The sequence below is a fragment of the Thalassophryne amazonica genome, chromosome 11 (assembly GCF_902500255.1).
Source record: "Thalassophryne amazonica chromosome 11, fThaAma1.1, whole genome shotgun sequence".
Classification (NCBI taxonomy): Eukaryota; Metazoa; Chordata; class Actinopteri; order Batrachoidiformes; family Batrachoididae; genus Thalassophryne; species Thalassophryne amazonica.
The window spans coordinates 49,955,446-49,981,254 of NC_047113.1; the positions used below are offsets into that span (position 1 = coordinate 49,955,446).

A 25,809-nucleotide genomic window follows, 5' to 3' on the forward strand; every position below is an offset into this window, starting at 1 on the left:
GCTGATTAGACACCATGATTAGTGCACAGGTCTGCCTTAGACTGCCCACAATAAAAGGCCACTCTGAAAGGTGCAGTTTTGTTTTATTGGGGGGGGGATACCAGTCAGTATCTGGTGTGACCACCATTTGCCTCATGCAGTGCAACACATCTCCTTCACATAGAGTTGATCAGGTTGTCAATTGTGGCCTGTGGAATGTTGGTTCACTCCTCTTCAATGGCTGTGCGAAGTTGCTGGATATTGGCAGGAACTAGTACACGCTGTCGTATACGCCGGTCCAGAGCATCTCAAAAAAGCTCAATGGGTGACATGTCCGGTGAGTATGCCGGGCATGCAAGAACTGGGACATTTTCAGCTTCCAAGAATTGTGTACAGATCCTTGCAACATGGGGCCGTGCATTATCCTGCTGCAACATGAGGTGATGTTCTTGGATGTATGGCACAACAATGGGCCTCAGGATCTCGTCACGGTATCTCTGTGCATTCAAAATGCCATCAATAAAATGCACCTGTGTTCTTCATCCATAACCGACGCCTGCCCATACCATAACCCCACCGCCACCATGGGCCACTCGATCCACAACATTGACATCAGAAAACCGCTCACCCACACGACGCCACACACGCTGTCTGCCATCTGCCCTGGACAGTGTGAACCGGGATTCATCCATGAAGAGAACACCTCTCCAACGTGCCAAACACCAGCGAATGTGAGCATTTGCCCACTCAAGTCGGTTACGACGACGAACTGGAGTCAGGTCGAGACCCCGATGAGGACGACGAACATGCAGATGAGCTTCCCTGAGACGGTTTCTGACAGTTTGTGCAGAAATTCTTTGGTTATGCAAACCGATTGTTTCAGCAGCTGTCCGAGTGGCTGGTCTCAGACGATCTTGGAGGTGAACATGCTGGATGTGGAGGTCCTGGGCTGGTGTGGTTACACGTGGTCTGTGGTTGTGAGGTTGGTTGGATGTACTGCCAAATTCTCTGAAACGCCTTTGGAGATTGCTTATGGTAGAGAAATGAACATTCAATACACGAGCAACAGCTCTAGTTGACATTCCTGCTGTCAGTATGTCAACTGCACGCTCCCTCAAATCTTGCGACATCTGTGGCATTGTGCTGTGTGATAAAACTGCACCTTTCAGAGTGGCCTTTTATTGTGGGCAGTCTAAGGCACACCTGTGCACTAATCATGGTGTCTAATCAGCATCTTGATATGGCACACCTGTGAGGTGGGATGGATTATCTCAGCAAAGGAGAAGTGCTCACTATCACAGATTTAGACTGGTTTGTGAACAATATTTGAGGGAAATGGTGATATTGTGTATGTGAAAAAAGTTTTAGATCTTTGAGTTCATCTCATACAAAATGAGAGCAAAACCAAAAGTGTTGCGTTTATATTTTTGTTGAGTGTACATACAGTTGTATGTAAAGGTTTGGGCACCCCTGAAGATTTCCATGATTTTTCTTTAAATCCATTGGTTGTTTGGATCAGCAATTTCAGTTAAATATATCATATAGCAGACAAACACATGATATATACACATGATATTGGAGAAGTGAAATGAAGTTTATATGATTTACAGAAAGTGTGCAATTCTTTAACTAAATTAGGCAGGTGCATAAATTTGGGAACCCCAACAGAAAAACTACATCAGTATTTAGTAGATCCTCCTTTTGCAGAAATAACAGCCTCTAAACGCTTCCTATTGCTTCCAATGAGAGTCTGGATTTTGTTTAAGGTATTTTGGACCATTCTTCTTTATAAAATATCTCCAGTTCAGTCAGGTCTGTTGGTTTCTGAGCATGGACAGCCCGCTTAAAATCACACCACAAATTTTAAATAATATTCAGGTTTGGGGACTGAGAAGGCCATTCCAGAATGTACTTGTTCCTCTGCATGAAGGCCTTAGTAGATTTTAAGCAGTGTTTAGGGTTGTTGTCCTGTTGAAAGATCCAGCCCCGGCGCAACTTAAACCTTGTCACTAATTCATGAACGTTGTTCTCAAGAATCTGCTGATGTTGACTGGAATCCGTGTGACCCTCAACTTTAACAAGATTCCCAGTACCTGCACTGGCCACACAGCCCCACAACATGATGGAACTGCCTCCAAATTTTACTGTAGGTAGCAAGTGTTTTTCTTGGAATGCTGTGTTCTTTTTCAGCCATGCATACCACCCCTTGTTATGTCCAAATAACTCAGTTTCATCAGTCCACACCACCTTATTCCAAAATGAAGCTGGCTTGTCCAAATGTGCTTTACCATACCTCAAGCGACTCTGTTTGTGGTGTGTACGCAGAAAAGGCTTCCTCTGCATTACAGCATCATACAGCATCTCCTTGTGCAAAGTGTGCTGTATAGTTGAACGATGCACAGAGACACTATCTGCAGCAAGATCACGTTGTAGGTCTTTGGAGCAGGTTTGTGGGTTGACTATGACTGTTCTCACCATCCTTCGCTTCAGCTTATCTGAGATTTTTCTTGGCCTGCCACTTGGGGCCTTAACTAGTACTGTGCCTGCGGTCTTCCATTTCCTCACTATGTTCCTCACAGTGAAAACTGACAGCAAAAATCTCAGATAGCTTTTTGTATCCTTCCCCTAAACCATGATGTTGAGCAATCTTTGTTTTCAGGTCATTTTGAGAGTTGTTTAGAGGCTCCCATGGTGCCACTCATTAGAAGAGATGCAAAGAGGGGAAACATTTGCAAATAGACACCTTAAATACCCTTTCTCATGATTGGAATCACCTGTGTAAAGAGGTCAAGGGTCAATGAGCTTACCAAACCAATTTTGTGTTCCAATAATTAGTGGTAAATATATTCAAATAAAAAAAAATGACAAGGGTGCCCAAATTTATGCACCTGCCCAATTTTGTTTAAATAATTATTGCACACTTTCTGTAAATACTAGAAACTTCATTTCACTTCTCAAATATCAGTGTGTTTGTCTGCTATATATGATATATTTAACTGAAATTTCTGATCCAGACAACCAATGATTTTTAAAGGAAAATCATGAAAATTACCAGGGGTGCCACTTTTGCATACAGCTGTATACATGTATCTAGAAATATGTCAAAGGTCAGGTTCACTGGCTAATTAAATAGTTTTGAATGCACTCACCTACATCGACATATACAGATTTAGTTGTTCTTTAAATTATATATCCATGTTCAAAGATAATCACGGTGATGGCTATGCATCCTAGGGTGCTGGACTGACCTCGAGATGCCCCGGCAGAAGCTGATGCAGCAGCTCGTGGACCACCTTGCTGAGGGTGACTTCTCTGAGCCACTGCAGATGCTTCTGGAATGTAGTTGTCCATGAAGACAGCTTTTACTAAAGTGAAACTGACGAGGTGATGGATGGACGCTGGCCCTGCACCCCGGAGCACCGGACTGATCTCATGATGCCTTGCCAGTGACGCCAATGACTGTGTGCTCACCTCAATAATGCACTCTGTTTTTGATGCTATTCTATTTCCTGTTTCTTCAGCTTGATGAAATTTAAAAAAAACCTTGTAACTGTTAGAATGGCCTAAGCAGTGGGACACCCCTCTGAGTCTGACCTGCTTGAGGTTTCTTCCTCAATATCATCAGACTGCGTTTTTCCTTACCACTGTCACCGGTGTGCTTGGTTGGCTGGGGGATGGGGGGGCTTTTGGTAAGGTTAGACCTTATTCATGTGAAGCACCTTGAGACAGCTTTGTTGTGATTTGGGGCTATATAAATAAAATAAATTGAATACTTTGAGGATATCACTGTTATAAACGGGGCCACCAACAGTTCTTCACCAACAGTTTCCAAGCACTCGATTTGATTTGCCCCCTCTGGGGCTGGACCACATTAAAATAAATGTATATTGCACCAAATCACAACATAAGTGGCCCAAGGCACCTTACAAGGGTAAAGTCTAACCTTACCAACCGCCTTGATTAAGCATGTAGGCACAGTGGTTTCACGGACTGAAATAACCCCTGTACCATATTTGTATATTCGCTATCTGAGCATGTGTGAGTTATCTGCGTGTGCGTGAAAAATGTCAAGTTTGTTCTATATTGAGTTTACCCTTTCTGTGTGCGGAAATGACTAAGAGCTGGTTTCAATTTATGGAGAAAAATAACCCGCCTGTAAACCTGATTTTGATCCGCATAAAGAGTAAACACAGTACAGATCAAACTCCCTGTTTTTCACGCATGCACATATACCAAATATGGGTGATTCTTTAACTACGGGCACTATTGGCCTTGTAAATGTAATTTCCACCACACCATTGCCTTACAATATAAAGCGCCTTGGGGCAACTGTTTGTTGTGATTTGGCGCTATATACACGTGCTCTGATGTCACTGTTTATCTCCATAGAAACTACCCAAACAATCTTTCATACAAACTGTTTAAAGGGACATTACAGTGTTGTGGTGGAAATTACGGCAATAGTGTGGGACAACTACATTTTGTTTAAAAAAATCACAACAGTTGTATGACATTGAATACCCCAATTATGTTTTGATTATTTTACTGATATTTTATTCAGAGATATTTTAAAACATTAGAAAAAACGTTTCTTTACCATTCATTTTTATCATTGAAGATCAAAAGTCTGGGTGTGGGACAAGCACAAAACGGCAATATTTGCATATAATGATGCTGAAAAAAGGTGAAAAAGTCATCATAGACTACTAGAACAAATTTCTTAACACACTTTCATTGTAAAGATAACTATAAAAGTGTGAAATTTCCCCTTTTTTCTGTTTTTCATACAATATGATCAAAGGACATAATAAGTGCCCGTAGTCTAAGAATCACCCATATACAGATCTGATAAGGGGAAGAGGAAGAAACCTCAAGCAGACCACACTCTGGGAAGGGGGGGAGGGGCATACTAAAGCCTCAGTTACACCAAATAATAAGCCATGAATAATGAGCCACGCATGGGTGTGTCAGCGATTATTTGAATGATTTGAATGATTCACATTTTAAACTATCATGTATCCGCTACTAAGGGGCCTTTATGTGCCTCTCTGTAGCTTGCATGTGCCAAGTATCAGCCTCTAGTGAGCCACGACCGACCTGTCATTTGAGCCCCGTCCAGCCTCTAATGGCTCATGTCCCTCCATATGATCCACGTCAAGCCACATATGATCCGTGTAGTGCCGTGATAATGTGATGTTGGTGCATGTTTAGGCATGGGTTTGGTCCAAACCTCCAGCCCTCCCACACTTGGTCCCTTTAAAGTGTGGGTTTTCAATTCACAGCATCCATTCAAGATGTCACATTTTTAAAACACAGTACAAAAAACACACGGCACTGAGTGAGTGCGCGCTCCCACGCCAGGGGATGCACATTCTGACAGGGATAACTACTTTGGCACGACACTGGCTGGTGTGCACAGTGCGCCAGGCTGCTGTTCACCTGTGTTCCAGAGTCAAATGCAGCAGTTCTGTGTGTTCACCCAGCTCTCTGTGACAAAAAAAGACACCACAATGAGGTGGCCACTTTAATTATATACACCCGCTGCCGCATCTGTGTGGATCACTTCCAAATAAATAAATAAATAAATAGTTCTTTATTTCTTCCGTGCTTACATATATATATATATATATATATATATGTGTGTGTGTGTGTGGCTGATAGCAGCAAACCCTCCCTCTCCCCCCACCTTAAGAATTCTGGCTACGCCCCTGGTAAGCACAATCTTTTTAAATATATTTTATCTTTTTATATATATATATATATATACATATATATATATATGATTATTAATCAAAGTACGTAATTTACTTTTGAGGGGACCTTATTTTGAAAAATAAAAACCCTGTTAAAGAAACAGCTCCAAAAAGCTGTTTTTCTTTTTCTACTTTCAGTTACTAATCTCCTCCGGTCACTATCGAGCACAGATTGCTGCAGGTTGTGATAAATCGTCTGCCGGTGGTGTTATCCAGTGATTCCCAGCTGCCGGAACCAGAACCAGAACCAGGCCCGGACAGATATGCGTTTTGCGACACCGGCGGCGGGGCTTCATGATGCGCGTGTGGAGGAGCTATAACAATGCTCAGCAGCCTAAAGCCAACCAACTCAACGATGACTTTTTTTCTACTTAATGGATCTGATCTGTACAGCTTGAGAGCCGAACATGGGGCAGCGTGAATTTAACCAAAACACAGCTAGCATTAACGCTAGCTAACAGCAGAATTTAACTTTCCGTTGCTAGCTAACTAGCTAGCTGACGTTAACCTGCGCAAAAGAATCGGTATGGTGGACTTGGGATTCTTTGAATGAAGGGGATTCGTTACATTACACCGCCTTGTATTTGTCAGTTTGCCTGTTATCGCTTTAAAAGTACTACTAAAATGTTTCCAAAGGGAGTTTAGCGGTCGAGCTAACCCATTAGCTACTGTGTTAGCCGGTGTGCTTCCTCTGTCGCCCCAATGAAGGAATACAAAGTTGTCGTGCTGGGAAGCGGCGGCGTTGGTAAGTCCGCGCTCACCGTTCAGTTTGTCACTGGCACTTTCATCGAGAAATACGACCCAACCATCGAGGACTTTTACCGAAAAGAGATCGAGGTGGACTCGTCGCCCTCTGTGCTCGAGATCCTCGACACCGCGGGCACAGAACAGTTCGCTTCCATGAGAGATTTGTACATAAAGAACGGGCAAGGCTTCATCCTGGTGTACAGCCTGGTCAACCAGCAGTCATTCCAGGTACAAAAGTGTCAAACATACTTTGCTCAACTATCTCATAGGTCACAGTTTTGCTGATTTTCCATCTGTCATGTTGAACATGTTTCGGTTTTGGATTGCTGATGCGACAAAACCAGCAATCACCTTTGTGCTCCAGGAAGTTTATTTGCGGTTTATTGCATAGTTAATCGCTTAAATAGCAAAGTGATGAAAAATCATGACATGTAGCGCTTTCTCCATGTAGTATTTTGAATTGCACAGACATTCCAGGCCCAGTGACATTCTACTACATCAGGGATCACCAACTATGTGCCATGAAGGGCCAACACTCTGCAGGTTATTAATCCATCTGTTCACTTTAGGAGGTGATTTCACTAATGACTTCAATTCAAAGTAATTGGGCACCATAGTATTGTTTGAGTGGGCAATAAAGGAGTTAAGAACATATGATGCATAAAATATATTACCGGGGACAGCCTAATTATTGCCCATTCACTTGTCTGTCCCCATCAGAAACATGACACTTTCTCTGGGTTTTTGGACAAATTACACAGCAGACAAAGTGAAAATGCGGTGGAAAGTGTTGCAGTTTGTTTATGACCTGGAGCTCAAACATGTCGAGACTTGTGCAGGAGTCTTGAGAGACCGCACTACGCTGTCCACCTTCAACTTGTCATTATTGACATTAACTCTTGCTAATTTACAGACACAACCTCTCCCATTTGTCTCGTCTTCCATTCTCTACTGGGAACCAAAAAAGCTGAACTTTTCACAACTGCTTTAGTGATTGCACCTGAAAACAAGACAGTACACCATCTTTTCGTGTGAAGTGATGCATTGTTTGTTGCGCAATGGCAGGCTGTCCCCGGAAGTGGTCAAATCCTGTAATATCACTCTGGTTCAAACGTCATACCATCAGTTAAATCAGATGCTGGAGTGATTGTTTGAATAAAAACCTACAGATTGTTCATTCTTTATGAGACATGGTTGTCCATCCCTGGCCCCATTTGCACATGGATTTATATCTATATATGCATATAATTTGATTGCATTTACACCTTTTATTATGTGTTTCCATTGACCACATTGAAATCAGATTCTGATCACTGTGTCCAGTTCACGTCATTTCCTCTTGTTTGTGCTGGTGCATCCATGAAGCCAATCGTGAAATAAGCAAAGTGCACATCTCGGGCCGTGTGGTGCATTATGGGTACGCTAAATTTTTCGGCTACCAATCCACATTCAAAGACGGCGGAAAGCAGCGAGGAGTGCTACGATTTGGACCATTTCAACCGCTGGAAAGTTGATGATTTAAAGTGTTTTTTTTGTAAGCTCCGCGGATTGCCTGTTACAACCAGGACTGCGTACGACAGTAGACAGAAATGGAAAGAAGAGCTGGCACCCCTTGCATGTGCTGCATCGGTACAGAAACTACCATTGGTGCTGACAAAGGAGGAAGCGAGAGCTGCTGTCGAAAATGACTACCAGTCCTTGTTGATAGTTGGAGACAAACAAATTTGTAACCCCTTGAAGGCAATTGACGGATGGTTAGACGAAGTCCAGGGTCTAAAATTGTGGATATTGCAGAATATTTGCTAAGCAGGGATGATAAATCGCTACTCCACCAGCTTCGTAATGACTACAATGAAGGTGGGTCTCGCATATAACCTCTTTGGTGTCACGTTTGTTTTGACAGACATACAATGATATGTGCATGCATGCAGTTTGTTTAAAGAACATATCAATATTACAATATTATGTCCCACGTTATTCATGGTGCTACATTACAGTCATAAACCAATGCACGAAAACGGCGTCATCAACCACATTATAATTCAGCATGGTTTCAGGAGATTGATAAAATAAATGTGTGAAAGAAACTTGCACAATAGCAGAGGAGAAGCCTGTACAGGCACTGAGGCCCATTAGGCTCTTACTCAGGTGCTGCAACTTAAAGTGAATAATCAATCAATTTTATTTATATAGCGCCAAATCACAACAAACGGTTGCCCCAAGGCACTTTATATTGTAAGGCAAGGCCATACAATAATTACGTAAAAACCCCAACGGTCAAAACGACCCCCTGTGAGCAAGCACTTGGCGACAGTGGGAAGGAAAAACTCCCTTTTAACAGGAAGAAACCTCCAGCAGAACCAGGCTCAGGGAGGGGCAGTCTTCTGCTGGGACTGGTTGGGGCTGAGGGGAGAGAATCAAGAAAAAGACATGCTGTGGAGGGGAGCAGAGATCAATCACTAATGATTAAATGCAGAGTGGTGCATACAGAGCAAAAAGAGAAAGAAACACTCAGTGCATAATGGGAACCCCCCAGCAGTCTAAGTCTATAGCAGCATAACTAAGGGATGGTTCAGGGTCACCTGATCCAGCCCTAACTATAAGCTTTAGCAAAAAGGAAAGTTTTAAGCCTAATCTTAAAAGTAGAGAGGGTGTCTGTCTCCCTGATCTGAATTGGGAGCTGGTTCCACAGGAGAGGAGCCTGAAAGCTACGACTTGCCTTGGGTGGGCCACCAGTCCTTAACAGGTTACCTCCCATCCCCAGCCAAGGCTGGTGTCCATGAACAGATCCAAGTACACACCTAGAATCAAAGTCAAACTCTTACGCCACAAAGCTCCCTGCTCTGTCAACTTTGATCAATACAAAGGACGATCTGCATGTGGAAGTGTAGTCAATACTGGTGTGAGAGGATTGGGACCTTCACAATTCCACGTGTGTGCTTTTATTTGTGGAAGACTGGGGTTGATGTAATCCAGAAGGGACATGCACTTGTGTTCAACCATACAGTTGGGGAATAGGGTCATATTGACCATTTGATACTGCCCAAGAAGTTGTATGTGTATTGTCAATACACTTACATTTACACTGGTGTTCAGGGTGGTTACAGTATCTCCTTGGAAACCTCTATAGATGGTTTGGCAGATTGGATCTCAGTAGGCTCTCGGTACCTTTTGGGTGCATTTACACATGAACTTTCATGTGGTCAAGCACTTTAGTTGCAGTGCTATCACCCAACAGGTGGGGTACCTGATGTAGAATGTCACTGGACCAGGCTTTCCTCATGTGCACCGGGAACCTTAGCAGGTAATTTTACAGTAATTTTGCTTGTTTCACAGTATCTTTATTATAATAAAAAACATTGATATATTGTGTAGCCAATAATATTAATACAATAACATGCTTTTTGAGGGCGGTATGCATTTTCAGAGGCCCGACGTTCTTGCCCAGTCACCCAAAATGACAAACTCGGGCGAATATCTGTCATTGCGGGCGACTGGCCATGAACAGAGGGACTCAGAAAATGCATGCCGCACGACAACAGCATGTTATTTGCATTATTATCACTTTTTACTGAGATACACAACACGTAACGCGTACATAAAAAATTGGCTCACTTTTGTCGTGTCGGCTAGCTGGCGCGTGCTGCTTTCCAATTTAGCCAGTGTGTCCTCATCAAGCTGGCTGCTTTGGCTGCGCTGTTCATTGTCGTACTATCCATGAGAAAATCATCCGGAATATCCATATTGGGACCAAAACATACTTCTCGCGTTTTCATCTTTTCCTCTGCGGACAGTTTTTTTTTTTTTTTCTCCCCCTCTGCGGACAGTTCTTGGGCTGCGCGCGCTATGACGTCATTTGTTTACGCACAGCGAGCGGGTATAGCCAGATAGCGTCGACGTAAATCTACGATACCGGCCTAGCAACGCCCCGGTAAAGTGATAATAATGACAGATATGAGCCTTTCATGAGCATATGGGTGTCCATGTTGTTTTAGCCAATATGAAAATATATTTGACCAAATAATGCAGAAAAACATGGGTGTTAATATGCACAATGTTTAATGATAGGTTTTTTTCATCATTTATAATCTGACACTGTTACTTTGAGTTTTCCCTCCATGCTTGACAGCTTAATGTAACCAAAGTTCATTTGATTTGTTTCAGTCCAACGTCTTTCACAGTCACGTTCCTATATCGCTAGGTATCATCCTAACATCTCCATAAGTTGTCTTGTAAATTACTTCAGAGGTGTTATCCGGTTACAAAAACAGCATTTTGAGATTTACAAATGTTTATTTCTTGCTAATTTTTACTAAATATATGAGAAAATGGCAAAGATATAAGATTTGTTTCTCTGATTGAAAATGAATAGTTAGTTAGCTTTTTGTCTGTTGCTTGTAACTGTTGTGACCGTAGGGTCAGAGTGTGTGTTTTACAGCAACAAGAGACAAGTGGTTGCTATGCCATCAGCCACGTGGAGCCAAAATAGAAAAAAAATGTCTTATTTTATGCAAATGCAAGTCTTATTTTATGCAAAGGAGCACAACGTGACCACTGCAAACCCGAGTCAAGGCAGTGTGACCTGTGTTGGTTGGTTGTTGGTTGGCTATATTTATAGTTATTTATAATTAAATTTGTGTTTAAACTGTAAAACAAGTCTTAGCCAATTACATTTCATTCCTATAAGGGTTTAATAATGAAATATTAACAATTATTGCTCTTTTTAAATGTATATATCAGTAGATATATCTGTATCATAGATTTCTTTCTTATTTTTGAATCTATATCAGTCCAGCACCACTATAAAAATGCCTCTAAAAAGTGAAATGTATCTCAAAAAAGTAGTAAGCAAACACTTTATAATTACGTTTTCAGATTCAACCAGTCACAACAATGAAATATGCAATGCGGCGTTATTGTAGAAGCCAGCAAGTGCTGTCATTCATGTATAAAATAGTGAACTAACAGAAAGCAGAAGAGCTTAAAGGTTAAAGCCTTCAAGTGTGTACAGGAAAGGAAGGGCACATCTGCCCCAACATAACCAAAATATTTAGGTAAGACTCCTGTTCATAGTATATATACACTGCTGAAAAAAAATAAAGGAACACTTTATATTCAGAGTATACAACCCCTGGCAAAAATTATGGAATCACCGGCCTCAGGATGTTCATTCAGTTGTTTAATTTTGTAGAAAAAAGCAGATCACAGACATGACACAAAACTAAAGTCATTTCAAATGGCAACTTTCTGGCTTTAAGAAACACTAAGAAATCAAGAAAAAAAGATTGTGGCAGTCAGTAATGGTTACTTTTTTAGACCAAGCAGAGGAACAAAATATGGAATCACTCAATTCTGAGGAAAAAATTATGGAATCACCCTGTAAATTTTCATTCCCCAAATTAACACCTGCATCAAATCAGATCTGCTCATTGACATTGACCCTATGCCATGACATTGACCCTATGTGTCTTTTTGCAAGGAATGTTTTTGCAGTTTTTGATCTATGGCAAGATGCATTATCATCTTGTAAAATGATTTCATCATCCCCAAACATCCTTTCAATTGTCCAAAATATCAACATAAACTTGTGCATTTATTGATGATGTAATAACAGCCATCTCCCCAGTGCCTTTACCTGACATGCAGCCCCATATCATCAATGACTGTGGAAATTTACATGTTCTCTTCAGGCAGTCATCTTTATAAATCTCATTGGAAAGGCACCAAACAAAAGTTCCAGCATCATCACCTTGCCCAATGCAGATTCGAGATTCATCACTGAATATGACTTTCATCCAGTCATCCACAGTCCACAATTGCTTTTCCTTAGCCCATTGTAACCTTGTTTTTTTCTGTTTAGGTGTTAATGATGCCTTTCGTTTAGCTTTTCTGTATGTAAATCCCATTTCCTTTAGGCGGTTTCTTACAGTTCGGTCACAGACGTTGACTCCAGTTTCATTTGTTTTGTTGTACATTTTTCGATTTTTGAGACATTGCTTTAAGTTTTCTGTCTTGATGCTTTGATGTCTTCCTTGGTCTACCAGTATGTTTGCCTTTAACAACCTTCCCATGTTGTTTGTATTTGGTCCAGAGTTTAGACACAGCTGACTGTGAACAACCAACATCTTTTGCAACATTGCGTGATGATTTACTCTCTTTTAAGAGTTTGATAATCCTCTCCTTTGTTTCAATTGACATCTCTCGTGTTGGAGCCATGATTCATGTCAGTCCACTTGGTGCAACAGCTCTCCAAGGTGTGATCACTCCTTTTTAGATGCAGACTAACGAGCAGATCTGATATGATGCAGGTGTTAGTTTTGGGGATGAAAATTTACAGGGTAAATTTTTCCTCTGCTTGGTCTAAAAAGTAACCGTTACTGACTGCCACAATCTTTTTTTCTTGATTTCTTATAGTGTTTCTTAAAGCCAGAAAGTTGCCATTTGAAATGACTTTAGTTTTGTGTCATGTCTGTGATCTGCTTTTTTTCTACAAAATTAAACAACTGAATGAACATCCTCCGAGGCCGGTGATTCCATAATTTTTGCCAGGGGTTGTAGCATCAAGTTAAGTCACCTTCTGGGGTATTGATCTGATCAGTTAAGTAAAGGTGCCCTGACACTTGCACGACTTTGATCCGCGCACTTGCACGCACATTGTCATGACGATCCCACTCGCTTTATTCCCAGCTGGACGCCGTGCTTTGTTCCACTGGATGCCACGTATTGTGCGCTGGGTGCTGCATATATAAAATAGTTATTTCGTAGCAGATTAATCTTTTTTTCTCAGAGTTGGCTGTTGGAAATGCCTCTAATAACTTACGGAATCACAGAGGACACCGCTCCAGCAGCAGGTTTTTTTTGTTTGTTTGTTTTTTGTTTTTGTTTTTTTCTTCTCTCGTTCTCGTGAGCTGAATGAGGTGGAGAAAGCCTTTGGAACGTCTAAAAAGGTAATTATTTGTCAAGTTTATATTATAATGGCTTGGTAAAACAATTGCATGTTCATTCCGTCTTTTGAGCAGCTGTAAAAGTATGTTTATGATAGATTTAACATCTCGTTATAATCGTTCAAATGGGCTGCGCTTGATGTGGTGCGCTGACGCAATCACTCGCAGTGTTTTTGAATTGTTTGCGTAATGTTCACGTGAAGTTCATGTAATTAATGTGTGATGGAGATTTTGAACATTTGAAAATTTTCTTTGCACACTTGCATGAAGCTGTGCAGTTTACAGTGGTTTACAACGAGTTTAAGATGAGTTTACTCTCGTGCACAGCAGAGTGCATGCAAGTGCGCTGATCAAAGTCGTGCAAGTGTCAGGGCACCTTAACAGTGGGGGGTAATTAGTTTCAGCCTCTTTGGTGTTAATGAAAACAGTGAGATGACACCCAAAACAGGAGTGGATTTACAGGCAGAGGCCACTGACATGTTTTCCCTCCTCATCTTTTTCAACTGATTTTTTGCATTTGGCTAGGGTCAGTGTCACTACTGGTAGAATGGTGTGGTACCTGGTCCCTACAGAGGTTGCACAGATAGTCTAGCTCCTCCAGGAGAGTACATCAATACATGTGATGGCTAGAAGGTTTGCTGTGTCTCCCAGCACAGTCTCAAGAGCATGGAGGAGATTCTAGGAGACAGGCAGTTACTCTGAGTAACTGGACCAAGCCATAGAAGGTCTTTAACTCATCAGCATGACCAGTATCTGTACCTTTGTGCAAGGAGGAACAGGATGAGCACTGCTAAAGCCTTACAAAATGACCTCCAGCAGGCCACTGGTGCGAATGTCTCTGTCCAAACAATCAGAAACAGACTTCATGAGGGTGGCCTGAGGGCCCGACGTCGTGTAGTGGCCCCTGTGCTCACTAGCCAGCACTGTGGAGCTCGATTGCCATTTGCCATAGAACACCAGAATTGGCAGGTCCACCACTGACTCACTGTGCTTTTCTCAGATGGGAGTAGGTTCAACTTGAGCACATGTGACAGACTTGAAAGGCCCTGGAGACGCCATGGAAAACGTTATTCTGCCTGCAACATCATTCAGCATAACCTGTTTGGTGGTGGGTCAGGGGTGGTCTGTGGAGGCATATCCCTGGAAGGACACACAGACATCTACAAACTAGACAATGGCACCCTGACTGCTGTTAGGTATCAGGATAAAATCCTTGGACCCATTGTCAGATCCTATGCTGGTGCAGTAAGTTCCTCCTGGTGCACGACTATGCCCAGCCTCATGTGGCAAGAGTACGCAGGCAGTTCCTGGTGGGTGAAGGAATTGACACCATTGGCTCCAATGCTTGCCTGACCTAAATCATTTTTTTACTTTGGACTGCACTCAGTAGGTTGACAATTTTCATTTCCATCAGCCAATGATACAAGGTACAAGATAATTTATTGATCATATGCAGGTTAACACAGTCAGCAGTGCAATGAAATGCTTAGGATGAGAAGGACTGTTCATACTCGCAGGAAGTACTAATAGCATGCAATATAAATACCGAAAATATAAGCATATGTTAAAAAAAATAGTCAGCAGTAGTCAGGTTGTAGTATTCACAGGTTGTAGTATTGTTTATATTGCACATAGTATTATTGCACATGACATATTGCACAGTTGTGTAGCAAGTTATTGCACAGGTAATAATAAATAGTAAGTGAGATGAGTTATGAAAGGTAAGGTGGTGACATACAAGATACAGTCACATTGATAACAGCAATAGACATAGTGTTAAAGAAGTGGCTTAGTGCAATGTTATTATCATAGTTCTGTGTTATTTAGAGTTCAGTAGTCTGACAGCCTGTGGATAGTAACTGTTCCTGAGTCTTTTCGTACAGGCTGGCAGACTCCTATACCTCCTGCCAGAGGGTAACAGTTCGAATAGTCCTTTTGCGCGGTGAGTGTGATCCTTAATGATGCTGCGTGCCTTACGCTGGCACCGACTGTGGTAAATGTCCTGGATGGTGGGAAGACTGCTGCATCCTGTGGCGTGGCAATGTGGCATCCTTTCTAGGGATGCACCGATCCCGATACCAGTATTGGGTATCGGCCAGATCCTGTATTCATTTACTTGTACTTGTAATCATAAAACTTCTCCGATACTACGAACCCCGATATCCCTTTACAGCAGCGTGATGTCAACCTTTCAATGGGGGATTTTCACGCGTATGCTCCGTAATTACCAGACTAAAAGCCGCTACTTTTTTCATACATTTTGCACACTGCAGCTTAAACAATGATGAGGTTAATTTATGGATTTTTACAGGCTTTCAAGTAATTTAATTATAAGTCGAAATGCATCCATCAGTGCTGTCCATTGATTGGCTGAAAGCCACAGTCCTCATGTGGAGAAAATTCATATCTATGTATGAATTTTCTCCGCAAATAATTTCTCCGTAAATAAAAACTTTTACCTGATTGTGAAATTCATCATCACATCATCCTGAAGAAAAATGATCCACATACAGTAGTGTTCAGAATAATAGTACTGCTATGTTACTAAAAAGATTAATCCAGGTTTTGAGCATATTTCTTATTGTTACATGGGAAACAAGGTACCAGTAGATTCAGTAGGTTCTCACAAAGCCAACAAGACCAAGCATTCATGATATGCACACTCTTAAGGCTATGAAATTGGGCTGTTGGTTAAAAAAAAAGAAAAAAAAAAGGAGAAAAGCGGGTGTTCACAATAATAGTGTGGCATTCAGTCAGTGAGTTCGTCAATTTTGTGGAACAAACAGGTGTGAATCAGGTGTCCCCTATTTAAGGATGAAGCCAGCACCTGTTGAACATGCTTTTCTCTTTGAAAGCCTTAGGGAAATGGGAAGTTCAAGACATTAAGAAGAACAGTGTAGTTTGATTAAAAAGTAGATTGGAGAGGGGAAAACCTATATGCAGGTGCAAAAAATTAAAGGCTGTTCATCTACAATGATCTCCAATGCTTTAAAATGGACAAGGGTATAACCAGAATGGCAAAGGCTCACCCATTGATCAGCTCCAGGATGATCAAAGTCTGGAGTTACCTGTAAGTGCTGTGACAGTTAGAAGACGCCTGTGTGAAGCTAATTTATTTGCAAGAATCCCCTGCAAAGTCCCTCTGTTAAATAAAAGACATGTGCAGAAGAGGTTACAGTTTGCCAAAGAACACATCAACCGGCCTAAAGAGAAATGGAGGAATATTTTGTGGACTGATGAGAGTAAAATTGTTCTTTTTGGGTCCAAGGGCCGCAGATAGTTTGTGAGGCGACCCCCAAACTCTGAATTCAAGCCACAGTTCACAGTGAAGACAGTGAAGCATGGTGGTGCAAGCATCATGATATGGGCATGTTTCTCCTACTATGGTGTTGGGCCTATATATCGCATACCAGGTATCGTGGATCAGTTTGGATATGTCAAAATACTTGAAGAGGTCATGTTGCCTTATGCTGAAGAGGACATGCCCTTGAAATGGGTGTTTCAACAAGACAATGACCCCAAGTACACTAGTAAACGAGCAAAATCTTGGTTCCAAACCAACAACATTAATGTCTCGCAGATGTAAAGAAATCATGAAAAACTGTGGTTATACAACTAAATACTAGTTTAGTGATTCACAGGATTGCTAAAAAATAGCAGTTTGAACATAATAGTTTTGAGTTTGTAGCATCAACAGCAGATGCTACTATTATTGTGAACACCACCTTTTCTACTTTTTTTACTAATAGCCCAATTTCATAGCCCTTAAGAGTGTGCATATCATGAATGCTTGGTCTTGTTGGATTTGTAAGAATCTACTGAATCGACTGGTACCTTGTTTCCTGTGTAACAATAAGAAATATACTCAAAACCTGGATTAGTCTTTTTAGTCACATAGCACTACTATTATTCTGAACACTACTGTACAGCCTCCTGAGTTTGGAAAATATTATCTGAAAATACTTTAATTCCTTGTCGTGACTGAAAAAAGTTCCTCTGTGACACCGCACTTTGCGCCACAGTTGCTCCATCAGAACTCGGATCACGGTTTCAGCAGCGGAGATTGTCCATCAGGTTGGTGAGTTTCAGCCCCTGGTGTAGCTGTCCAGACTGGGAGACAGGCTCGGTCTACTACAGGTATAATCCGTTTTTTGAATGTCTGTGGCACTGTGTTTGGAGCCTCTGCTCCCATCCATGGGCCGCACTTTGTGCCTCAAGTTGAAAGAGTCACTGCGCGCCTCATCCATTAACGTCTCAGTTACCACAGGCAACAGGTGATTCTGTGTGTACGTGGTGAAATTATCCCATGATCCGCAAAGGAAAAAAAAAAAAGAATAATGTTAAAATTACTCCGTTTTGCCTCCGTGTGGTGCGGAGATTCCGCGCAACACTGCGTGTGCATGCACGCCATGCTCCTCCAATATTGACATGTTCCATCTTTTAGTGGGGGGGGAATTATGGCATGTGTTTGTGTATGTTACCTGTACGTATTTAATTAAAAGTTAAAATAGTGTGGAGAGTGAAAAGCTGTTTAGTTCAGTGTCACACATTGTTGATGAAAACAAACAGGCTCACAGCTGATAACGCAGAGAAGCTTCTTTTCATTAAAAAGAATATGCCCCTCGACCGGACTTCCGGTGGAGCGAATGGAGTAGACAGACGTGTCAGGAACCTCTCTCCCGCTTTAAGCTTGAACATCCCAAAATCGAACTTTTTTTTTTTATCCTTTAACTGGGAAAGATTGTTACTAGGGATTATATTCACTAGAAAACAAAGCCAAAATGCCTAAATCTCAACCAGAAAAGAACACTTCATCTGCTAAAGCTAGCTCCCTCTCGGACCAAGCTAAAGCTAGCAACAGCGCCACGCCAGACACGGACTCTGAGATACTGAGAGCAATAAAAGAGCTGAGAGAGGAACTTCAAGGCGGCACTGCGCTTAACCTGGACAAACTAAGTCAAGAAATACATGAAAAGCTGGACAGATTTGGCAACGACTTTAACGGAAAGCTGGACAGTGCTGTGAGCGAAGTCAAAATCCTGGCGCGCAGAATCACGAACAACGCAAGTGGAGAGCTGGGCAGAAGAAGCCACCAAACTGCTGTGCACATGTCTGGAGCAGCAGAGAAAACTTCAGCTTAAAGTTACTGATATTGAATCAAGGTCACGCAGGAATAATGTCCGCATTTTTAACTTGCCAGAGGGTATCGAGGAAAATAAGCCCATCCCACAGTTTATTGAGAGCTTTCTCAAAGAACACCTGCAAATACCTCGTGACCTGAGGATCCATCGCGCCCACCGCTCCCTGGCGAGCAAACCACCGCCCGGCGCCCCTCCAAGAGCTGTCATTGTCAATTTCCTGGAATATTCAATGAAGGAGCTGGTCTTGAGAGAAGCGTGGAAAAAGAAAAAAGTTCAGGTGGGCGCCAACTCTATTTACTTCGATCAAGACTACCCTCCAGAGATCGTGGCCAAGCGCAAGGAATACAGTGTGATCAAGAAAATACTCAGAGAAAAAGGAGTGCGCTTCCAAACCCCGTTCACCAATATGAGGATACACTGGGAGTCGGGCGCGCGCACTTACAGCAGCGCGCAGCGCGTCTATGAGGAGCTGCGGCGCCGTGGCTTTGATGTGGAGGTGCCTGTCCCAGAGGACAACGTGACCAGCGCGGTGACCCAGCTCCGGGAGCTTCTGGGATGGCAGCAAGTGGACAGCGGCGGATTTGCAGTGACACGAAGAGCTAAGACCAAACTGCGGAGCTTCCAGAGAGAAACAGATGAGTAGGATGAAGCAGAGCACCCTCTTGATTAAAGGGCAGCGAATCATCAGCTTTGTTTTCTTTTTTCAGCTAAACCACAAACGTGGGAGAGAAGGCAACCCTTACTACTTATTTTTAGTTGGACACATAGGATAGAAGTGTATATTCAGATAGACACATCAGCTATCCTTTCTGGGCCCTCTCTATCTGAGAGGTTTTCCCTTGGACCCCCCAACAGGGTCATAACAGAGGAGGTGACTCTTCTTTTTGGAAGTCAAGTTTTTGTTATGTTTGTTCTGGTTCCATATTGTGTTATTGTTCATTTGTTACTTGGGGTCACTGTTTTAAATGTGCATTACAGAGTTTTACAGTTTCTGAATGTTAAATGACATAAAAATAGCATCTTTGAATGTAAACGGTCTAAGTGGTCCAGTAAAACGGAAAAGGATTCTCACAAAAATTAAAAAAGACAGAATACAGGTTGCTTTCTTACAGGAAACGCACGTCAATGACTGAGCATGAAAAATTTAAAGGCTTTGGGTATACCAATGCATTTTATAGTTCTTGTAAAAATACTAGACAAAGGGGGGGGGGGGGGGGGGGGGGGGGTGATAACTCTTATCTCTAATTCTGTAAATTTTGAAGCTGACACTAAAGTTGCAGACAAGGAGGGCAGGTATATAATAGTAAAGGGGAGGGTGGATAATGTGGTGGTCACATTTGCTAACGTCTGTGTCCCACCTGAAAGTGATAGAAAATTTGTCAAATTGCTCTTTGATATAATTATCACCAACAGTGATGGAATACTGATCTGTGGTGGAGATTGGAATACAATTCAAAATTTTTCTCTAGACACAAGTTATAAAAGACAGAAACATATAGATCCAAAGATCTGAGGGCCTTAATTAAACAATCTGGGCTGTGCGACATCTGGAGAGACCTGAATCCTAAAGAAAAGGTTTTTACTCATTACTCCCACACACATAAAGTGCACTCAAGACTTGATTTCTTTTTGTTAAATACTGTTGATATCCACAGAGTGAAGGAGTGCTCAATTGGCACATCTGATATATCAGACCACCACATTGTCTACCTGTCATTGCAACTGTCTAACATACCAAAGGTTACTCTGTGGAGATTAAATATTGGGATACTCGATAAAGAAGCCATAGTAAAAGAAATAAAAAAGGAAATAGCAGAATGTATAGAGGTTAATGACAATGGTCAAGTGAGCCCAACTATGGTGTGGGATACAGTTAAAGCAGTGTTGAGGGGGAAACTCATTTTGAGGACATCCTATTTACAGAAGGTGAGAAGAGAAACGTACGACAATTTGGAAAAAAAATTAAGAAATCTCGAACTTGAATTAATACACAATAGTGACAAAAAATTGTTAGATAAAATAAAACACACTAAACGCCAAATAAATGATTTAGTCAAGGAAGAAGTAGAAAAATGGTTAAGATTCTGTTAACAAACCTACTATGAATTAGGCCTCAAAGCAACAAAATATTAGTGAGACGTCTTCGGACACAAGAACAAAAACATGCAGTCCTCGGAATCAGGGACCCCTCCTCAAGTAAATTGACTCATGACATAAAGCAAATCCATACTATCTTTGAAAAATATTATGAAAAATTGTACTCAAGCCCCTCGCCAGTGACGGAAAGTGATATCACTCATTACTTATCTCAACTAGATTTGTCTTCACTAGGAATAACGCAAAATGAAGTCCTAACCGCCCCCATTACTAGAAAAGAATTAGATATTGCAGTTGGCCATCTTAAAACTCTAAAATGCCTGGCAGTGATGGATACCCTAATGAGTGGTATAAATTATTTAAACAAGACCTTGCACCTTTATTGCTAAAATCATTTAATTGGACATTAGACAGAGCTGAAATACCCTCATCCTGGAGAGAGGCAATCATATCTGTCATACCCAAAGAAGGTAAAAACAAAGAATATTGCGAATCCTACCGCCCCATCTCAATTTTGAATGTAGACTACAAATTGTTTACCCATATTATGTCCAAAAGACTAGAGAACTATTTACTGGAGGTTATACACGAAGACCAGACAGGATTCATCAAAGGTCGACAAACACATGATAGCATAAGACGAACACTGCATATTATTGAGGAAGCAAAGAAACAGAAACTGAACATGACCTTAGTAAGCCTAGATGCGGAGAAGGCCTTCGATCGGGTCAGCTGGCCATTTTTATACAAAGTACTGGAGCGACTTGGATTTAACAGTAAATTTATCACTTGTATCCAGATGCTTTATAACAATCCAGTAGCTAGAATCAAAATTAATGGTCATCTGACATTTAGTTTTCAGTTGTATAGGGGAAATCGTCAGGGTTGTGGGCTCAGTCCCTCCCTCTTTTGCTTTATTTATTGAGCCTTTGGCTCAGGAAATACGACAAAATGATGAAATTCAAGGTATCACAATAGCCAACACTAAACATGTAATAGCCCTGTTTGCTGATGATATTATCACTTACCTACAGAATCCTAATGAAACAATTCCAAAACTTATGTCAATTTTAAAAGAGTTTGGACGTTTGTCAGGTTATCACTTAAATATTACTAAGACCCAAGTCTTGACCATCGATTATCAACCAAGTAATTTAATAAGACAACAATACAAACTAAAATGGGACACAAAACAGTTAAAATATTTAGGTGTGTTCATCACACAGGAATTTGATAATCTCTTTTCCTTAAATTTTAATAAAATAATTGCGATACCGAAGGACATTAGTCGATGGTCATCATTTACATTGGATTTTGGTTCAAGAATTGAGATAGTGAAGTTTAATATTTTACCAGGATTGTTTTTTTTTATTTTTATGGCACTGCCCATTATAATCCCAGACTCACATTTTAATACTTGGAACAAATTAATTTCACGTTTTATATGGGCAGGTGCCAGACCAAGGGTTAAACTTAAAACACTCCAAATATGTAAAGAAATTGGTGGCTTGGCTGTTCCTAATCTGAAAGATATTATTTTGCAGCCCAGTTAAGAAATATAGCATGTTGGTGTTCTCCTGAATTTGAAACAGGATGGAAACAAATTGAGATAGATTTAGAGCCTATACCACCAATGGCATTATTGGGAGACAGTATGAACAAGCCAAATAGCAAAAACTGTATTGTAAAGAACACTTTATTTATATGGCATAGAATAATCAGAAAATATAATTTGTCGAAGATAGTCGGCATTTTGGTCTGGCCTTCCTTCTTTTCACGGTTTAAACCAGGCATGTTGGACTCCACATTCTCAACTTGGAAAGAAAAAGGTTTATCAGCTCTGTGTACATTTATTGAGGGAAATACTTTTAAATCTTTTGGAAAATTGAAAGTAGAATTTAATTTGGATAATTCAGACTTATTCAGATATCTGCAGGTTCGTCATTTTTATAATGTTGAAATTAAATCTGATGACCCCAGCACAAATAATATTTTTTTGAAAGTATTCACAGATGCTTATAAACTTTTACCCGGTAAAACAGTATCCAAACTTTATAAAGGGCTGCAAAAACAAAAAGGTAATAACACATTTCCTATAAAATCTAAATGGGAAGAACTCAGCATTGTCCTGTTAGAGGGTGATTGGCTTAAGATGTGCAATACACAACAAACCACAACAAGCTCCAAAAGGTGGAGGGAATTTGGGTGGAAGTGCCTTATGCGATTCTTCATTACTCCTCAAATTACAGCTAAAGTACAAGGGTTTGTTCAGCCGTGTTGGAGACAATGTGGTCACTCGAATGCCAATCACTCTCACATTTTTTGGACATGTACAAAATTAAAACCTTTCTGGGACAGTGTATTTGAAATAACACAAACTATTTTGTCATATGCAGTTCCCAGGGATCCCCAAATCTATCTCCTCGGCCTTCTAACAGAAGAGGTTTTTCAGAAAGAGGACTTGTACCTAGTTTTGTCAGTTGCATCGAAAAAAGCTATCACAAGGAACTGGACTAAACCCGACCCTCCAAGTCTTAATCACTGGCTGGACATTATCGAAGAAATCTACATTATGGAGAAACTGACCTTTTCTCTTAGACTTCAAGGACATGTCTTTATAAAACGCTGAAAAAAATGGTTAGAATACACACAAAATGTAAACTAAATGTAAACAGTGACCCACGTGTTTGTTTTGTTACTGCAAAAACTCCAATAAAAAATAAGTATAAAAAAAAGAATGTGCCCCTCACAAATAAAAAAAAAAAAAAAAAAAAAAAAAAAAAAAAGGCTTAATCATCACAGACATAAGTAAAGTTAGTGATGGACAGTTTCAGTTCTGTTCCTGGTGTGGTATATTTTGTAGTGCTGAAGTCCACGGGTTACATTTAAGTGAGATGTCTGGTAGTGTGTTTAAGAAACACACGATTAATGTTAAAGGACAATCTGTTGTAGCCAAAAAGTGAAGTTACATGATTTAAGTGAAATGTTTGTAAATAAAAACAAAAGCTAATGATATCGGTAGCAGTTACAGTCAAAACACATTACCCAGTCCATATCAGGAAAGATATCCAGCATGATCTCTCCCCCCAATTGGGAACTGATGTGTTTTCAAAGTGTTGCTTTTAATTTTTGAAGCAGTGTATATTTTTGATTAAAAATGGCAAACAATGCACACTGGCAGTAATAGATATTAAAGGTATGTGTCACACTGTTCTACCATATTGATTATTCTTCCCAGCTTTATTTATGGTTTTCAAGAAACACAACAATTTTTCTCTTCATCTTTCAGGACATCAGACCAATGAGAGACCAAATAGTGCGAGTGAAGCGCTTCGAGAAGGTGCCATTGATCCTGGTTGGAAACAAAGTCGACCTGGAATCTGAGCGTGAGGTCGCTGGATCAGATGGGCGTGCTCTGGCCCAAGAGTGGGGCTGTCCTTTCATTGAAACCTCTGCGAAGAGCAAAACCATGGTGGACGAGCTGTTTGCCGAAATAGTCCGACAAATGAATTATTCCACGTTGCCGGAAAAGCAGGAACAATGCTGCACAGCCTGTGTGGTACAGTGAAGACAAGGTACAAGCACCAGCATACTGCTTCTCCTTTGGAAGGCTGCATTCATACTCTGCACACCAGCACAGTTGGTTGCTTACTAATTTTGCAAAACATGAAAAAATGTCTGTGTAAAAATGGTTCACGGGCTGAGGAAAAATATGGCATATGGATGACTGTTGTGTTGCAGCACAGTGTGAAGGAGAGGCGAAATTCCACTGGAAGTGAGAAAGATGAGTGGGTGGTGCTCGTTCTTGCAAACCGTTGCTTTAGCTTATCATAAGATCGCAGAAGGAATGTGGTATGAAGAATGCAACAGTGAGAAGCTTCAGGCTGAGTGGTGGGGGTCTAAAGGTGGCTGAAAGACTCAAATGCGACATCCTGAGCATGTTATTTGTTTCCAAAACAGGAAGCTCACTTTAGAGTCCGTTTACGAATTACATGTGTTAACAGCTGCCTACACAGCACTCATTAGACATAGCCTGTTTAATAATTGTTTCTCTTTTTCTAAACAGGAACCTCATTTGTCAGGATCACCACCAGGATTTTGATGATTCATGAACCTGGAGACGCATTGACTTGAACCCTGCTGATTGAACTTCCCAGGCTGGTTGTGTTTCTGCTAAAATGATGGTTTAAGACTTGTCTCTCACACAGCTTCTGACATGAAAGATGTCAGGCCTGTTTTTAATAACTGTAAGAGATGTTCTGCCACAACTTCAATGGCCTTTGTGATGATCCAGGATACAGCTGTACTTCAGCCATACAAGATGGACTGACTTACATAGAGCTCGAATGACCGTCAGTGAATTTCAGAATTTCACTGTTTTTCTTTTCCTTCATTTAGCTGGAGGTATTCATGACACGCAATGAGCAGGAGTATTTATGAGGCAGCAGTGTTTTCTTTTGTTTTTAAAGCTGTCTCATATCTTATATACTTTATTATAACTTTCATTCTATCTCATGTTTGCAATCTAAACAAGTATTCACAACTCAGACACATTTTTACTTTTAAGCATGTGTAGTTCCAGGAGCTTATGAACAGCCAGCGTGCTACCAAATTTATCCGCCGTTTCATCAGAAAACCTTTTCTAACTCGCATGAAGGAAACTTGTCACTTAAAACAAAATAAAAACTTCTTTGGTCCAGGGCACACATGCAAGATAAACTATAATGGGGATTAAATGTCTTGTTTGACATTGGCCAACTCTGGCTCTGTCACGGCTCCTGAAATTAAATGATTGATTAATCTTTCTGCCACATCCATGTTCATTGGGACATGAGTTATACATCTGTGACTGCCTTTGCACATGTGGATTAGTTGTTCCGGTGCAACTTGTATCAGTGAAGTGTCATCATCTCATGTAGATGTTTGAATTCAATCACAATTGGGCACAGCTTGGTTTTAAATGACACGTGGCATTTGGTTAAATGACAGTCCCCTCTGAAATTATTGGAATGTCAAGGCCAATTAATTTGTTTTTGTTTTAAGATCAGAAATTTGACTGAGACTCAGCTTTTAGTTGCTGCCATTTACATCAGTTTGTGTGAAGCAACATAGAACCTCTTGCATGAGAAAACCCATTTTTTGGGGGTG

The 25,809-nt window shown here is 41.0% G+C and overlaps 1 protein-coding gene across 1 annotated transcript; it reads left to right on the forward strand.

The window, feature by feature from the left end:
- The first annotated feature begins 5,911 nt into the window (after window positions 1–5,911).
- Window positions 5,912–25,809, forward strand: rap2c (RAP2C, member of RAS oncogene family). Its single transcript, XM_034181585.1, has 3 exons — window positions 5,912–6,707; window positions 23,951–24,236; window positions 24,728–25,809. The coding sequence occupies exons 1-2, from the start codon at window positions 6,435–6,437 to the stop codon at window positions 24,227–24,229; spliced, it is 552 nt and encodes a 183-aa protein (XP_034037476.1). The 5' UTR covers window positions 5,912–6,434; the 3' UTR covers window positions 24,230–24,236; window positions 24,728–25,809.

What these genes read in the sequence shown, in the direction of transcription:
- rap2c (XM_034181585.1), top strand. Translation starts at nt 6,435, where the DNA reads ATGAAGGAATACAAAGTTGTCGTGCTGGGAAGCGGCGGCGTTGGTAAG. An exon ending in TCAACCAGCAGTCATTCCAG is followed by an intron (nt 6,708 to 23,950) that starts GTACAAAAGTGT and finishes TTCATCTTTCAG; the next exon opens with GACATCAGACCAATGAGAGA.